The sequence below is a fragment of the Heliangelus exortis genome, chromosome 2 (genome assembly GCF_036169615.1).
Source record: "Heliangelus exortis chromosome 2, bHelExo1.hap1, whole genome shotgun sequence".
NCBI classification, from domain to species: Eukaryota; Metazoa; Chordata; class Aves; order Apodiformes; family Trochilidae; genus Heliangelus; species Heliangelus exortis.
In genome coordinates this window covers 37,502,692-37,520,126 of record NC_092423.1, presented here as the reverse complement: position 1 = coordinate 37,520,126, position 17,435 = coordinate 37,502,692, and the positions used below count along the sequence as shown (strand labels likewise).

At 35.6% G+C, this 17,435-nt stretch overlaps 1 protein-coding gene across 2 annotated transcripts in view; it reads right to left on the bottom strand.

Moving 5' to 3' along the window:
* Positions 1 to 17,435, bottom strand: part of ANKRD28 (ankyrin repeat domain 28) — a 118,740-nt gene that overhangs the window by 22,894 nt on the left and 78,411 nt on the right. For both annotated transcript variants that reach the window (XM_071735563.1, XM_071735562.1), the window contains exons 7-13: positions 14,209 to 14,351; positions 12,659 to 12,871; positions 6,327 to 6,405; positions 5,753 to 5,867; positions 5,246 to 5,328; positions 2,966 to 3,029; positions 1,559 to 1,627 (exon numbers count right to left, since the gene is read on the bottom strand). In XM_071735563.1, the coding sequence (XP_071591664.1) occupies positions 1,559 to 1,627; positions 2,966 to 3,029; positions 5,246 to 5,328; positions 5,753 to 5,867; positions 6,327 to 6,405; positions 12,659 to 12,871; positions 14,209 to 14,351 (766 nt within the window). The remainder of the gene's footprint in view (positions 1 to 1,558; positions 1,628 to 2,965; positions 3,030 to 5,245; positions 5,329 to 5,752; positions 5,868 to 6,326; positions 6,406 to 12,658; positions 12,872 to 14,208; positions 14,352 to 17,435) is intronic.

The window sequence follows — 17,435 nt, the reverse complement described above, 5'->3', positions numbered from 1 at the left end:
TTTAGTACACATTTAAATAAAAAGTACAATGGTAAATAACAATAAAATAATATTATAGAGACAGAAAAAGCAAAATAAAATGCAGCTTAAAGCCTCCTTACATTTTTTAAACAAGTATTTGTGGCAAAGAATGCACCATTAAAAAAAAAATAAAGGGGGATATTTTCTAGGGGATATTTAATAATGTAGAACAGTAACTTGGGGATCTATTTACCAGCCCAAATATGCACAAACATTGTATTAAAGGAAGCTTTATATGAATCTCCTTGTGTAAACATATAGAGGAAAATCAAATTTACATTCAAAATCTTTTTTCATAAGTAATTTCAAGCCACAAGGAAAAATATGGACAAATTCAAGAACTGCAGAGCAAATAAACAAGGTCAAAATCAAACACAACCATTAACAAGAAGATGTTTGACAGATCAGAATTTTGTTTAAGAGAGAAAAGCATTGTTTACTTATTTTTAATGATACAAACACAGCTGAGACACTTATAAAGAAATTTTTAAAAATTTAGCTTGTCTACGTTTAAAAACATTTGAAACATTAGTACTGATCTATAGGCTCAGAAGAACTTATTACTGCTTCAAACACACAGACAATTCTCTGAATAAACCAGATCAGATAAAATTTCAAAAGGACCAAGATGACTCAGAAATCCACTTTCTATTTTTAAAAAGTGATTGCTACCACAAATATCTCAGTTAGTCAGGCACTTTAAAGCGTCCTCACTCTTTCCTCTACCTTAGAAATATTTTTCTCCATTTATCTCCATTATTTTAATCTTTTCCCTTTCCTGAAGTAATTGCTTTGGAAACATTACATATAAACCAAAAACCAAGGCAAACAAACAAACAAAAAACCCCGAAACTTTCAGTGACAAAAGTTATGACAAATAGTTCTTCCTTTCTCAGGAAAGAATGGAAGTGGAATTTAAAGCAAAATACAGCTTTCTATCTATAACATTCTCCTGAAGTCCTTCACATCCTGGAAAATCATATTTTCCATGATGTGATATGAGATTTTATACAAGCTCTGATCGTGCCATCTAAACTTAAATATTCCTATACTATAAATAGAAATTAATGTAATTCCAAACGAGTTCAGAGCACAAACAAGGAAAGAGGAAGGGAGGGATATAATGAAAGGAAAAATATGAAGTAGTTATAGCAATGTAATAGATTTTTTTAAAAAAGAAATCTTAGAAATAGCAAAAGGTTTCTATATTTGACTAATATATTATTCAGAAAACCTCACTGATGTTCTTGGATGGAAGCAACAATCATCTTTAGGTTGTAAGCAGAAAAGGTTCACAGAAATTACAGTTGAATATGGAACTCAGTCTTTAAGAACAAGACTAAACACCTACTTAACACAATAAAGAAAATATGTTTGCAACTTTGGTAACATATGCTGAAGCACAGTCTATTAAAAGGCTCATATTCTGAAAAACATTTAAAACTGGAACATAAAGCCTTGGCTACACAGCAATATGTTACTTCTGTAATACGTTTAACAGCCCTTTACAATATACAACTCTATAATAATGTCTTACCTTCCAAATCTGTCCTTTTTGTTGAAGTCTGCACCAGTATTTAGCAGAAGATTTAGGCACTCCAAATTCCTATTAAATTAATTTAATGTTACTTGTGACTGCAAATTTTATTGCCTTAATATTGGCCTCTACAAATATCAGAAGAGCTACACACACATTTCATGTTATTTTTAATTGCAATGAACTATCATACAAAATTGATAATAAATATATTTTATATGTAAAATATATTTCATAATTGCAGGACCAAACCAGGAAAGAATACTAATTATTTCAATATAGAAATTTTATTGATCTCAAATGGCATGCATAAAAGCACATATACATGAACCTAATTAATAAAAATTTCAGTTCTTTAAAGCAAACAAACAGTAACACTTGCGAGTGACATGCTGTTTGCTACCAGGATTTCAGTACAAAGGAAAGATTTTATGTATATTTTTAAGAGCAAATATAAGCTGCAACATAAATATTTTACTTTTTAGTCTAATTAATTTTCAATACATCATGATCACTATAACAGACGTACACTACTGCTTACAGTTTAAACACTATCTTAGTAGATGTAAAATACTGCTTATAGTTTAAACAGTATTATAGTAACTTCTCTAAGCTGGAGATGAATGAGGGAATGTGTCACAAATTATGTGTTTTCATATGAAAAGATAGCATCTTAACCTTAATAATTTGCAACAAGGATGTATCCATCAAGTATTGTTTGACTTATTCAGAATGAATACGTAACAGTATTACTTAAACAACACTGAAACAAAAAAATGAAAATATCAGAATCATGGAGTTCTTGTGTCCCACAAAGTGTATCATGAAATTTATTACCCAGTTCTTCCAGACAATTTTGAGTAGCTGCTATAGAAAACCTACAATACAATAACAATAATCAATATGGATCACAACCCAAGTGATGAGCAAGTAGTTCTGACCACTTCATCCACCTAAACTCTGGAATTTAATTATGGCTTTTAATTTAGGTGGATTTATCTTTTGTTTATGGTTATGGTAAAACCATATTTCCCAATGTTGCTGTTCTCCACTTCATGTCCTGCAGTGATCTTAGCTGGGCAGGCCATCTTTGCATGGGGTTAAATTATAAAAATTGTATCATCATCCATGGAAATTTAAAATAAAATTCAGTTCATCCCCAAGCATAAATCTAAGGTAATGCTAATGATGCTTGGACACTGTGCTCCAATAATTACTTATTAACCTGAATATTTAATTGAATTTTTGTTGTCTGCAGATATAATAAATTTTGAAATTATGCTCATGTTTACATGAATTCCAAGGGGAGAGGGGAAAAAGAACACAGAAGAAATAATAAAAACCAGGCATGATCAGCACTTGAAAAAATAACCCAAAATATGAAAGCAAGAATGTTTTTTTACATACCCTCCAGCTGCAGCTGCATGAAGACAAGTCCTGCCAAAGTCATCTGGTGTGTCAATGTCAAAACCTACAAATGAAATATTTTGTAAAATCATGTAACACCACCTGTCACACAACAGCACCCAGCTACTCTTCCCAAGTAACGCTTGCTAAGCAAACCTCACAGCTATTTGCAAAAAACACTTCAGCACTGAAAATTTACTTCATTTGAAACACGTCCTTGCTATTGGTAAGATTTTTAAAAACAAGCATGCAAGTAAAACTGAAAGGGATAAAACACAATTAGTTGCACTGAGGTAAGAGGCTGTATTCCATCCTATTCTATTTGTCTGCTAACACTTCTGTGTCATTTAGCATTGAATATAAAATATATTTAGTAACAGAAAATTTAAGACTCTGCTAGGATTTACCAGTGTCATGCAGATATGCTTTTTAATAGAGAGAAGGATGTCAGCATTACTAAACCCAGAAGCTACTTCAATTTGATCACTGAGTTTGGCTCTTCAGTCTCAGAGGAAGAACTCTGTTAAGCTGGAGTGAAGGCTGTACATAGCCCCTTAGCAAACGTCATTGTTTTCTTCTTCCAAAATATGCAACCTACAGAACTTCAAATTTGAGATTACAAACCAGCTGTGCAATTGCCTTTCTAGCCACCTACTCTGACATCAGGTTTCAAAGCTACATTTTTAGCTTGAGTAAAATAATATATTCTTCTAAGAGTCTTGCTCTTGTATAGCAAACTTATGTACTCATTCATTACATCTCCCAGCGTTGGCACTGGGAATGCCATTTTTTTTCAACAACAATAAGTAGTGAACAACACAGGATGTGTCATTCAAGAGTACTACTATTTAAGACTGTTTTCCAACTCCACATCCTCCCAAACACAGGCTCTGTATGTGCCACTATATTCTCCTACTCCATTTCAATAGGCAGGAACATACAGCATGCAATTTAAGATATCTTGCCAATCTAATTTGAAAAATAGTCTTTGATGCCTTTCCACATCCCTAGGCTGCTTTTCTAACACAACTATTTAAATGTCACTCATTACTGGGACAAGGCAAAGAGATTAATTACATTTTTTTTCAGGAGATTCTTAATTCACATAAATGAAAACCAAAACAGCACACAGTCTGCAGATACCAATTCTCACACCAAAAGCATGTACTGAGAAGCTGGTAGCAGTATCTAGTCTTTCCAGTCTGAAATCTGAATATAGTCTTCCAAATCCTGACCAGCTCCAGGCTGGATTTACATCTGAGTTTGTGAAACTCTATGTAAAAGTCACAGAAACCACTTGCAAGTCTTCCATGGGGAGTCCTTTGCCACACTGAACCTCCAGCAAGGGCACAGCCAGCACAGCACCATGTGCAGGAAAAAGCCAAGAGTATTTTTCATTTTGATAGGACAGTTCTTTCCTGGAGCAAATCCTTGCAAGATTGTCCATGACACGACAGTGAAACAAAAAGCCTTACCAGTAATTTGAATTCTACTCCTTTAGTTCTCCTCCCAGGCTTCCCTAGCAAACAATATAAACCTAGGGAAGCAACATCTTACTCTTCCTTTTCCCCAACCCTTTTCTCCCCACTTGAACCATTTAAGATTTTTTTTTTTTTATTTCTGTTCCAGAAGCTTCCACAATCTTTCAGACAAATCTGCTTTCTCAGAATTGCAATGGTTCAAAGAGCTCTGAATTCACACCAGAGAAGACTCAGGACACGAAGGAAAGCACTAACCCTGCAACTTCATGGAGGAATCAAACAGTGAAAACAAAGTGCAATTCAGGTTGCATTTAATTAACAATAAAAGCACCACAGTGCAACAGTGCCTTAATGTTGCAGTCCACAGAGTCTTTGGAGCTATTAGGTGCCCACTAAAGAAACAGCCCTGTATGTATTGAGCTAAAGACTTTGTGGAAGGGAACTGGAGGATTCATTAAGTCATTTAAGAGAACTTAAGTCTTTCTCCTTGAAGTTGCATTATGGTCTAATGCAATCACCACACCTCAACACAAGCTCAAAACACACAAACACAAAATTTAAAAAGTTACAGATGCATTATTTTAATTTTGATTGCTATTTAAAAAAAAAACCTGCTTCTGTAAAAGTTTGAATTAATTTTAACTACGTACTGCTCATTAAAAATACAAGCACTGGCCCCAGTAGTAAACTAGAAAGATTTTTATATATTACTAAATTAAGACTTAATTAAAAGCTACTTATGAAAAAAAAAAAAAAGCAAAGTACAAAGGAGCCACAAGATTTTTAAAGAATATCCTACCTGATGAAAGGAGCTTTCTGCAGCAGTCTGAAAATCCACTTAATGCTGCCAAATGGAGAGGAAACATCCCATGTATACCCCGCCTAAGATACACCATAATCAGGTATCACAGTTTCATTACAATTAAAATAAAACAAACATGATTGTGTGCCAAACTGCACGTGCACTGTGGGTTCAGCAAACCAATTAATTAGAATACTGAGCCACAGGAAAACTTCCCATGTTAAATGCTTCCTTACAAGCTATAAGGATGCTTTAAGTCAGTGTAACAGCTTGTTAAAACTTTCACAGCTCTTAGTTTAAATACATCAGAGGGAAATCTACTCCTCTTTCCTTTTGTACAAACTGAGATGTACTGAGTAGCTACTTAAAAGTTCAGTACAGGATAATACACAAAGTATTTCTTATTTCAACTTGAAGATTAAAAAAATCATGCTACTCATGTTAAATTAATAAATACATTTCTAAATTCTCTCAGCTTGGATTCGTGTCAGTGAAGTTACCTACTTTGCAGTGTCAGCACCACTCGTAATCAGAGTGTTGATTAATAGCTCATGGCCATATCTAGCTGCTATGTGCAAAGGAGTATTTCCATTCTTATCTTCACAGTCTATTTCAGCTCCTATAATAAAAAGTAATTGCTAAGAATGTACATAGGTACACAGATGATATGTTTGTTAGAAGAATAGCATTAATGACAATTTAAGTAACATTGCTAACTGTTCATTAATTACTACTTTGGATTTAAAATCTATACAGCTTTCAGTGGTATTTAGTATTAAAAATAAGCAAAACAGAAAGCAGCATTTTACTAGACAACCATATGAAACAAACTTTCAGCAACCATGTTATGGGAAAGAAATTAATATATTTTCCTGCATTCTGATAAAAAACAACACAGTTTTCAATGTAAATTTTCAAACTTCGTAAGCAGATAAACCAGATTCCACCATTGCCAGAACTATTACCAGACATTGGCTGTTCAAAAAAACATTCAATACATTGTTATCAATTACAAGAGAAGGAAGATACTTGTAATAGATGAAAACTGATGACAAAACTTCTCCCTCCCTTTTTTTACCATTTTGAATGATGGTTTGAGATCTTGAAAATCTACCATGGATTGCTGTCATGTGTAAAGGTGTTTTCCCATCTTTACTCTAGAAAACAAAACAAAACAAAACCACTATGTTTACTTACAACCAGTAACAGTGATAAAACAAAACTGGGAAGGAAAAAACTAAACCAAACCAAAAGAGACATTCCTTTTACTTTCTTCCCTGCTTCCTCTTTTAAATTGTATCTCTGCAGTTCTGCAAGAGATGCTGGCACTGACAAGTCAAGCAGGACTTTTCAACAGAGCTGCTCCTAATCACTGGCAGCTGTGAGTGACATCTCGATGATGCCCCCTCACTCAGTTATGTCCTTAGGATTATCATTCTCAAGAGGATGGTGACAGCACCCATCTTCAGCAACAAGCCTGGGTCCTAACTCTTTTCCCATCCAACTCTAAAATGACTCAGTGACTCTTTAATTCATGTTTGCTTCTTGAGAGAAAATAGCTGTAGGTTTATACATTCCATTACAAGACAATACATTTAAAAAGCTTGTGAGTTTCACGGAAATTTCTGTACAATTTTAACTGTGAGCAATTTTTCTTAAACCACAAGCAATCTTATGGTAGAACTATTCAACAGTAACTGGAACTATGCATTTGATGCATCAAATGTGCAATTATTCATTTACCAGCAAAGATGTCCTTCAAATAGGCCAACAGTAATGCACAAGAGTATTTCAGTTTATAACAGCACAATCTCAATGCAGTTTTTGCTGTTATTATTACTTTAGGATGATTTTTTTCCCCCTGCACTTAATCATAAGGGAAGGACTTACTGCAGAAAAATGTTCCTATAAATACATACATAAAATTGCAAATGTGACGTTCAGAGAAAATGAAAGTACTCTTGAGCACATATCCATACCACATCTTTACATTCCAAGCATTGCCTCAGAAGGGTATAAAATGCTTACAAAATACAAAGTTAAAAAAAACCCAACATAGATGATAGGGAAAACACATGACATGAGCATCGGTATTGAAATATCATGAATTGCTGCCAACTGTGGAAATATCTTCCAATCTTTACTCTCCCTTTGTAAGAAAAAAAATGGTAAACTTTCTGTGAATGTGTTACTGAAAGTCTGCACTGAAAATCCTTCTAGACAGAGCTGTATGTGGAATTTTTAGTTGTGTCACTGCACAGAGCAGCATACACTGCCTAGAACAATAAAATTACAGGAAACATTGCCTTCTCAGAACCAGACTGAAAGAAAAAAAACCACTTGATAATGACAGCCAAGTTATGTCCAGATGTTTCAGTTAGCAGATTCCTTTGACTACAAATAATCCAAAAGACATATTCACACATCTGTCACAGACAACAAGAAACACAAAAACGGGGTTGAAATCTGCTTGAGGAATTGGACAATGAGTTTTACTTCTCTCATCCTAGGCCTTAAGAGAAGGCCAAATAAACACATCACAAGTGATGACTTCCCAAAGCAATTTCTGATTTTCTTACAAAGAGAATTTTCTTCTAATGTCTACCTTTCATCTTTCTCCCTGCGGTTTAGTTCTAGTCCCTTTATCCAAGCATTAATATTCTCAGTGTCCAATTATTTTTGTCCTTTAAAACAACTGTTACATATCTGGTGTCTCTTGCCCTCGCATTTTCCTTCTTCAAGCTGAAAATCAATTAATTTAAAGAGAAATCATCATATAAAATAACCTTCACTGGATTGAATGACCAAAAGCTGCTTTGATAACTAATGTGCTAAACTTGAAAAGGGGAAGCTTTGAGAAAGCAAGGAAATTAGTGAAACAACAGACAGAAGAATTCAAGGGCTCAGATAAAGACACCTGCAGTCTCATTGGTTCAGATATGCTAAAGCTGTATCTCAGAGGACAGATAAAGAAGAGTAAGGTGCAGCAGAAAAAAAGTAGATCCAAGCCTCACTAAGCACATGTAAGTACCTTACAAGGACATAAGTATAACTTAAAATGACAGTATTAGAAACTAAGGAAGATGGTGGTCAAGTGAGTACCCTCACATGACAACTTTAATAACATCTTGCAAAGGACAGCAAAATAAGCTACAAAATTGCTGTCAATGCAGTTGTAAATGCAAAACCACAGTACAATCAAGATTGGGTTTTCATATTTACTCTGCTTACTTTACTTTAAAATGCACTTGGTGCAGATTTCTAAAGACAATCTATTTGATTATCCACATTGCCCTTCTCCAGTCTAATTGTCTCAGGTTCCTTTGCTACCCAGGAATAACATAACACACAACTGTCTATAACATGGAACAGGTATAAAATTAAATGAAGGTGATAATTTCCATGTTGAAGCTGAACTGCAAGGTAGGATTGCATTTGGAATTCCCCTCTTGAACACTGTCACTAGGGAACAATACATCTGATCAGAACTGGTAGCCAGAGTTCTTCAAGCAATGAAACAGCAAAGCTCTATATGAGCGAAGTACTGTTCCTTGAGATGCCATCAGATTGGACTGCATAAGCAACAAGGTACCTTCAAAACATTTACTTCAGTATCTTTTCTCTATGCTTTTAAGGTTTTCTATCTAAATATTAACTACAGCTGTCTGCTTTTGTGAGATCATATAGGGTCAGAGCACATAACAGTACAGCTGTGGACTAATGGCAATGCTCGTTGTCTTCACTGAAACTCCACTAGGTATGGTAGTAAGAAATCACCCAAATCTCCTCTATGACTATAGAAAACATACCCACACAATACTTAAGATAATCCTAAATTTGCTAAGAACAAAATATCTACCAGATAGAAAGAACTCAGACACAGCACAATGTGCTCTATCAAGTGATTACTCAGATTACTCTGCAGACTACTAAGCTTTAAGGAGGGTCAGGGGAAATGTGGGTCTATCATGTCCCAGCATTCCTCCAATTGAAATCTCCCCCCCAGCAACAATTCAATGTTCTAGTATCACCAATGGAAGTAAAACACTTTTTCTATTTAGGTCACTGAATTTTTAAACAGCATGGGGGCCCATAAAACAATTAATACTGTCCCATTACGTAGTCATTTCAACGTGTTCTTCCATGCATGGAAATTCTGATTAGTGAGGAGAGAGTGCTGCTGTAATGAGCAATGCTTTACAGAATTCACTGTTCTACTGTACTAAACAGACACTGACAAAGCTACAAAAACAAGTCTGAAATGATGTTCTCTGCCTCCAGAGGTGATAAAAAAGAATATTTCTACTATTCCTGTATATTCTGCTACATATCCCATTGTTGAGATGAGGCCCATATCCACAGATATGCACAATCACTTATTCCATCTGCCTTCAAGAATAAAGTGTTTCCCTTTTACCCTTCTCACTAGGGCATGCACAGCAGAAAGTGCTCTAACACTACTGTCTAGTCTGCACCTAGATTACCATGCATGCCCACTTCTGTTACCTCCAACAACACAGACAAGAGTTACATGTGGGAGGGAGCCACTGAATCAGATTACTGAATCAATATAATAATGATGAAAAGTAAATCATCATTGTAAAAACTACTTTGAAGTTCAGCCTCACTTATTTGGAAACTAAACAGGCTTGGTTTCAATAAAAACTTAATAAGAATGCTCTTGAAGTATCCCAATTTAGATCTACAAATTATTCTTAGCTACACAATGTATTCTAATTCAACTTCCCTTTGCTATTTTTGGGGGGTTTGTTCTGATAAAATCAAAGATTAATCCTTATAGACCTTTCAATTGAAGCAGAAGTCAACTTGGAAATTCTATTCCCTCAGTTTCTTCTTGAACAGTGCAAGTTGTAAGCTTTCATATACAAAAGTAAGCTGTTCACACCTTCAGGTGCAAATTCATAGGCTAAATTCAGGCATATTGGTACAAATCCACAAAAATGGAATCATAACAGGTACACATGTTGGTGCAAAACAGGGAAAAGTGGTTTTTTTTTCAAGCTTAAATTGTTTAAAATGCTGACACAACCTTACTTGCTTAATTTTGCACTCAACATTTTTAATACTTCAGTAAATCTGCACCTTTTAATTGCAGCCATTCTGCAATTAAGCAGCCCTTCTGCTACTAGGCTTGTAGCTAAAGCTACAAACCCTTTCCACTGAAGACATTTTCTTCTGAAGCAGGATAACTTCAGTAGCAAAATCTTTACCAAGTTCTTAGACTTCAAATGAAATTCTCATCTCTCTGATATTCTTCAGGCTGCATTTCCCAGCCTCATCACTATCATGTTTCAGAAGAAGTGATTCAGAAGAAGTGATTCTTGCTCTGAGTCATCTCAGAGCAAGCTTAAATCAAAACAGTGGTTTACCCATACTAAATCTAAGAACTTTTGAAAGTTACACAAACTGACAAATCTATGTTTTGGATTCCATAATTTAAAACTGAATGGGAAGGAAGGCAACAATGCATCTGTCTGATATAAAACCAGCTTTTGTCACCTCCAAACAAAAGTTAACTCACATAAACTTCAAAGAAACATGGAATTTTGCAAGTCATGTTGAAAGTATTAGCTCTTCTATATATAACTTTTAGTTACTTGGTTTTGTAACTGAATAAATGAAGGCAGTGTTTACAGTGCATACCATACATAAAACAAAAATTCTTATTTTAAATTCAAACGAAGATTACAGTAATAACTAATTGCATTTAATTAGCATCTTATAATGTTGGAAGTTTTAAATTTTAATTCCTAAGCTACAATTAAGGTGGCATTTAAAAAGAAATAGCCAAAAAACCCCAACCACTATTACTTGCTGCACATCCTTCTGAAATTAAGCTCTCCCCATTTCTTTCTCCCACATCAGAAAAATGTACAACCCAACATACAGGACCACAGTATTATCTGCTTGGTACTATTTATGTTTCTGCTTTGTTACTATTTGTGTAAGTAACCACATGCATACATAATCATTAGTATATTTAACATCATGGGATTATTTTCATGATAAAACATATGGTACTGAGAAATGATGTTTCAAGAATGCAAGACAGAAGTCAGCCCTGTATGGCTAAGCCCTCAGTCAAATCCAGTCTGGACATTACACAGACCAGAAAGCTCTGGACAGTGACCTGTGTATTTTAGCACAAGTTGGCAAGAAATGCTGTAGCACAGGCTCCTGGATTCTCCAGGGCACTTTGGTGATGATTTTTTTTTTTAAAGCACACTCGAATTAAATAAACTGCATGTTTAAAGAGATGTAAAAGTGAGCAGTAACACACATCCAAGTTTTTCACATCGAACAACAGATTTTGAAATTACACCCAAATTTTCACTGGCCTATGGATTTTTTACTAATAGATTTAAAACTGTATTCTACAATTAGTTAGCTGAAAATCAGTGTGAACATCTTACATGAAGCAAGCCACAAACCATTTCTAACAGAAATGTTAGCTATTCTAATATTCACCTCTTACCCAGATTGTGCTGAAATACAGTCATAACTCTATTAAATAGACCTTTTAATATATGTATTTTTTTGAGAAAAAGATAGATAATTCTTTTCCTACTGCACATGGGCAACAGTACAGATAATAACTGTGAGAGGCATATTTGGATTTTATTCCACATGGTCATTTTCTACTCCCCCTCTGCATTAAATCTGTAAAAGACATCACACTCTGCCACCAAATTTCTGAACACATTTAAGTTTTCATTAATAAAATCAACATAATACAAAACAGGGTGTCTCACATCTCAAGACCTTACTCTACACAGTAAAAGCTTCAAGTAATAGTTTGCTTTTCTGCTTGTGTGGATTAAGAAATTCTGCCTATATTGACTGGATTCTAAGGAATATTCTGCAGCTGAAGACATGTGACCAAGTACAGACATAAAAGATATCCTGATGCTGCTCACAAAGTTTTGCTGGAGTAATTAAAAAACCCTACCTGTTTAAGACTTCCTTAATTTACTAGCCTATTTGTAAATACACCCTTCACAGCTCACCCATACTAATCAGATTTTTTGTTAATGCTGCTTATTTATGAAAAAAACATGTTCTTTTGCACGTTTCCATTTTATTTGCTCTTACTTGGATAGATCAGGGAAGACAAATTACGTAGAATGGGAAATTTAAACACAATCAAGACCGACCAGACATTATTTATCTTTTTAGGCTACCTACTACATCCCACTGAGATTTTCAGATCCCGATCAAGTTCCTTGAAGCAACACAGTAGCTCATTTTTTCTATAGTACTTTTGACAGAAGAACTCCATTAATCATTGAGAACTTCTAAACATTATCAAAACAGTGATTTTGAAAAATTACCTCTGATAGGGACGCACAGCATCTTTAAGAGTGAACAGATGGCTTTGGATTTACCTACCTTCATATTTACATCTGCTCCATTACAGACCAGAAGTTCTAAACATAATGCTCCGTGTGTCGATGCAGCAGCAAAGTGCAAAGGTGTAAAACCCTTCTCATTCATTTGATTTACGTTAGCACCACAGTCTATGAGTTCATTCACTACAACATCTTGCCCATTGTAGCAAGCTACATGGAGGGGAGTATTTCCATAGGCATTTGGTTCATTCATCTATCAGAGAAAAAAGAAACAAACAACAAAAACCACAACAAGGTAAGTTAGTAAGCAACAGCCTGTATTACTGTAGCATTTAATTATGACAAAGAAAAATCTCATGCCATGAGACAACTTGTTCATTACATTTTGGTGCTCTTCAAAATAGAAAATATAAGCAAATTCTGAATATAGTACTTGGATCAAGAAGTGTGTAAGGGGGAAGAATATGACTGCTCTACAAGTGAGCCAACCTCCTCTCATTGTCTCCACACCAGTTTCCTGTATGCAGTGTGCAACTTGACAGAACTGACATGGAAAAAATATCAACAGTGGCAATATGCTCAGACACCACAGACTCTGTACAGCACACACCTCTATCAGTTTTCAACAGCACTTGTGGGCTTCCATTAAAAACAGAGGTCAAAGGGACAGAGTCTCCTCTAAAGAATTTTTAGGCATTTAAATGTAGAACTCCTAGATGCAGCATTCGGATACACAGAGGCAGACTTTTCAGTGTGTTTAAGGACCTGTAGGTTCTGACCATAATATGAATTTTAGTTCTGAAGTACTTATAAAACACAGTCACACAGTTTGCTAATGAGGCGCCACGCTGCTGGTATCCAAGTTAGGAAATGCCAGATGATCTCTAAACCAAACAAAACTCTTAAATACCTTTTTTTTTCCTGAGGCGTGGCACATACAATTTGTTGGTTTTGTGCACAACATGATACTGAATTCTGATATACTTCAAGACAGAATTTTGACAGCATTCTCCAGCCTTGTAAGACTAAAACGTGAGGCACAACATAGATTTCCTACACAGGTTCACAGTTTGTTGTTACCACGCTTTCTATGTGCACGTACTTTACAGCTTTTTAATTTATTTTGCATTTCAATATCAACATGGCTTTCCGTACTGCAACACTGAAGTTTCTCACAACTTTTAGTATTTCCCAAAACTTAGTGTAAGAAAGTCAGTAACACCTATATTTTACAAATAACTGAACCAAGAGAGTTTAATTTCCTGCAGTTCAAAAAGGACTGTGTGGCAAAGCTAGGAGCGGAATTCCTATTTCCTGAGTTCCAGTCCAATGAACTAAGAATCAGAAATACCAAATGAACAAAAAATCTACTACATATAAACTTATTTCCAAATGACTGTGTTCAAAATCTGCAGGACTCTCAAGTTAATTAGGAGAATGAGGTTTTGCAACAAAAAAGCAGGTGAATGAAGATCTTTGGAAATACTATTTTCACTGTATCATAACCAGCCCCTAAACAGAGTGCTACAATACTAAAAAGATTATTTAAAACAAGAAAAACCCATATCCCTTTTTTTCACTCTTCCTTACATCAACTCCAAGATCTAGAAGGTACTTGACTACACTGATCATCCCACTAGATGCTGCAGCATGTAAGGGTGTATATGATTTCTTGTCTTTGCATGTCACTTCAGCTCCATGGGCCACAAGTAATTTTACAACTTCAATATGACCTAAAAGAATAAAGACAAAAAAATAAAAACAAAAAGAATTTTATCAGCAACTACAGAGCAACATAAAATATTCATCACCAGAAGAGAGTATTTCTACATATTCCCTCCAATAATCACAGTACTTATATTGGAAAAACAATCTCGGATATTAAAAAAAATAATCTGGTCTTCTGCTTACATATATCTTTTTAAGGAAGATCTGCAAACCAGAGAGGTGAAATAACTTTGGAATTATTAAACATTTACTGCAAATTTTTGCTAGCAGCTTCAGACAGAATGTGACTGCCAGTCTTCCACCTTCACCTCAACTGCAAAGATGCCCGCTAAGGTTTTAAGGCCTTCAACATAACCATTGAAAATAATTACACAGAAATGAAAAAAAAAAATAATTATTTTTTAAAATTAAAATATAGATACTCCCTTCTCCCACAACTGAAATTCCTTTATTTGCAAAGCCTTCAATATGCTGACTGAAAATGCTTTAGCAAAGCTCTGTTTTCAAAACTGACTCAGTTCCAGGTAAGAGGCTGGGGAGGGAAGAGAGGGAAGGGAGGGAAGGGAGGGAAGGGAGGGAAGGGAGGGAAGGGAGGGAAGGAAGGGAAGGGAGGGAAGGGAGGGAAGGGAGCCCACCCTGAAGTATTGGGCAGTTCCTCTCCCCCCAGCTGTGTGGCTGGGCTGGGGACCCCACCATGGCACTGCTGCTGCCCAGGGCAGCCCAGCTTTCCCTTTCACTATGCCCTCATGCTCCCCTGCTTGCTTGCTGAGAGAAAAGCTATGGAAATGGAGTAACCAAAAAATCCATCATTCTTGCTCAGCTGTTAATTCAACTGCTAAGCAAGGCAGTCAGTGAAAACACAGAGATAACAGTGACCAAGCCTCAGAATAGAGGAGCACACTTCGTTGAAAGACACTACAATAGATTTAATGCTTCACCTTTTTAAGAGGGACAGATGGGGGATGCTTTGTTTTACCTTTCAAGTGACACCCTTACGTTAATGAAGTGGTGAGGGGCACACTGAAAACTTACAGACATGTCAGACATGAAAGTAAAAAGTATCAAACCCAGCCATCAGTTTAAGTGCTTCATAAAAAGTGAGGGTCTTTGCTTTTTCAATGACTAAGAGAATTAGCAAAATTTGAATAGGAAGTGTCTACTGAATGGAATCCATAGAAAGTTGTTTAGAGAAATGTTCAGTCACCATACCTCTTTTACACTGCATGCCCACCAGCATACAGAATGATCCTTCACCTAGCTATCCTGATCAGAAACATACACAATTTACAAATGCTATGTGAAATGCTACGATATTTCACTTCTGAATTACTTCAGCACTGCAAGAACAGAAATGTAAACATGATACTCATCTTCTGACCAAAATATAATAGGGACAAGAATGAAAACAATCCCCATCTGAGAGACAGAAGTACAGAAGGTATTAAAAGCAGTGATAGGAAGAAAGACACCGAACAGCGCAGTGGCAGAAAAACTTTAAAGAGGAGGAAAAAGCCCCAAAACAAACCCCAAATCCCTGACCTGCATTGAAAACGCAAGCAGCAGTCAGTGGAAGAGCCTCAAACAGAAGAACAAGGAGCTTGCAGTGGGAAGCACTGAGGAGACATCCCGACACACTAAGGAGGGCAATGCTAACGTGCAGGGCTGAAAATCCATTTTAGGGACTGCAATGGAGCCGGGTGAAAAGCAGGAAGGAAGGAAAACAATGGATGCAGCCCTAGAAAGTTATTTATAGTAGACTGACGAAAAGCATAACTACTTTTTTTTCCTCCCCCCCCCCCCCCCCCCTTTTTTTTTTTCCCCTGAGCAATTGGAGCAGAACAAAATGGCTCTAAATTGTGAGACACAGTGCCACAGATTATTTTTCCTTGGTTTAAGAACTATTGTCCACAATGAAATTTAAGTTGATCAACAAGAGATAAATTATGTTTTTTCCACCCAAACACTCTTCATTAACAAACTCTTCCATTAACAACCTATGAAGAAGCTCTGGCTAAAACTAGAGGATATGCAGCTTATCTGAAAAAGTGAAGACCTTCCTCTTATCTAGGTTAGCACCTGCAGTTTTTGATGACTGTATTTACGTAGGTGCTGTCCCACATGGTACTGCTCTTTTTTTTTTTTTTGCTCAGTATGGAAGCTTAAAATTCTATTTCTACTTCTGAATTTCTGCTTCCATATGCTCTTACACAGCATGCACAAGGGAAACATTGCTTGGATAAATGTAACAGCTCCAAATGTAAGAAAGTAATGACACAAAATCACAGACGAGAAATGTTTCATTAGCAATCTAAAATCTGTTTTTAAGAAACACAACCACTCTACACACACACTGCAAAGCAGTATGCCTATTTGTAAATAATTCTGTCATTTAAAATTATGAGCATTAATATCAAACTGCACATTGAGGGGCATTTTGCCTAAGATCAGACCACCAGGGTAGAATTTTCCTAGACTTACTGATCCCAATGTAATGAATACATTACATTTTTGATATCAGATACAGTAAAAAAAGTTTAGTTTACTCAGAGAAGTATAAATTGCTCTCCTTGTATATGAATGTTTGTTAGAAATACAAAATGTTTCTTTATAAAACCTATGTATATAGGTTTTCCTGAGACAGTCATTCCAAGTAGTATTTTCCTCTTACAACTGGAATAAAAACATTCAGATTTTTAGATCCCATTAGTAATTTTCCGGAAGTGAGAAAAAGGCATTATGGTTTTTGGCTTCTGAACAGGTACAATGTATTTTGCAATGACAAATACAATCAGCAATTTCACACAAATTAGTAACACAGTGATCAGCCAAAGCTGATCTTGGTCACTGCCAGCCTAAAACCCTTAATCTGCATCTTCTATGATTTATCTTCGAATGGTTTATATTGCTCATATTTTACATGATGTTTCTGACTCTTGTGATACAAAGCTCCACTATTTATTACAGATATGCTGAAGAAAAGAATTCCCACCACTTAATAAAATGAAAGTCTAATAAAAGGCAATGAATGCACTCTGACAGCACTGCCAGTACATTGATCAATACCAAGAGAAGAATAATTATCCACTCCT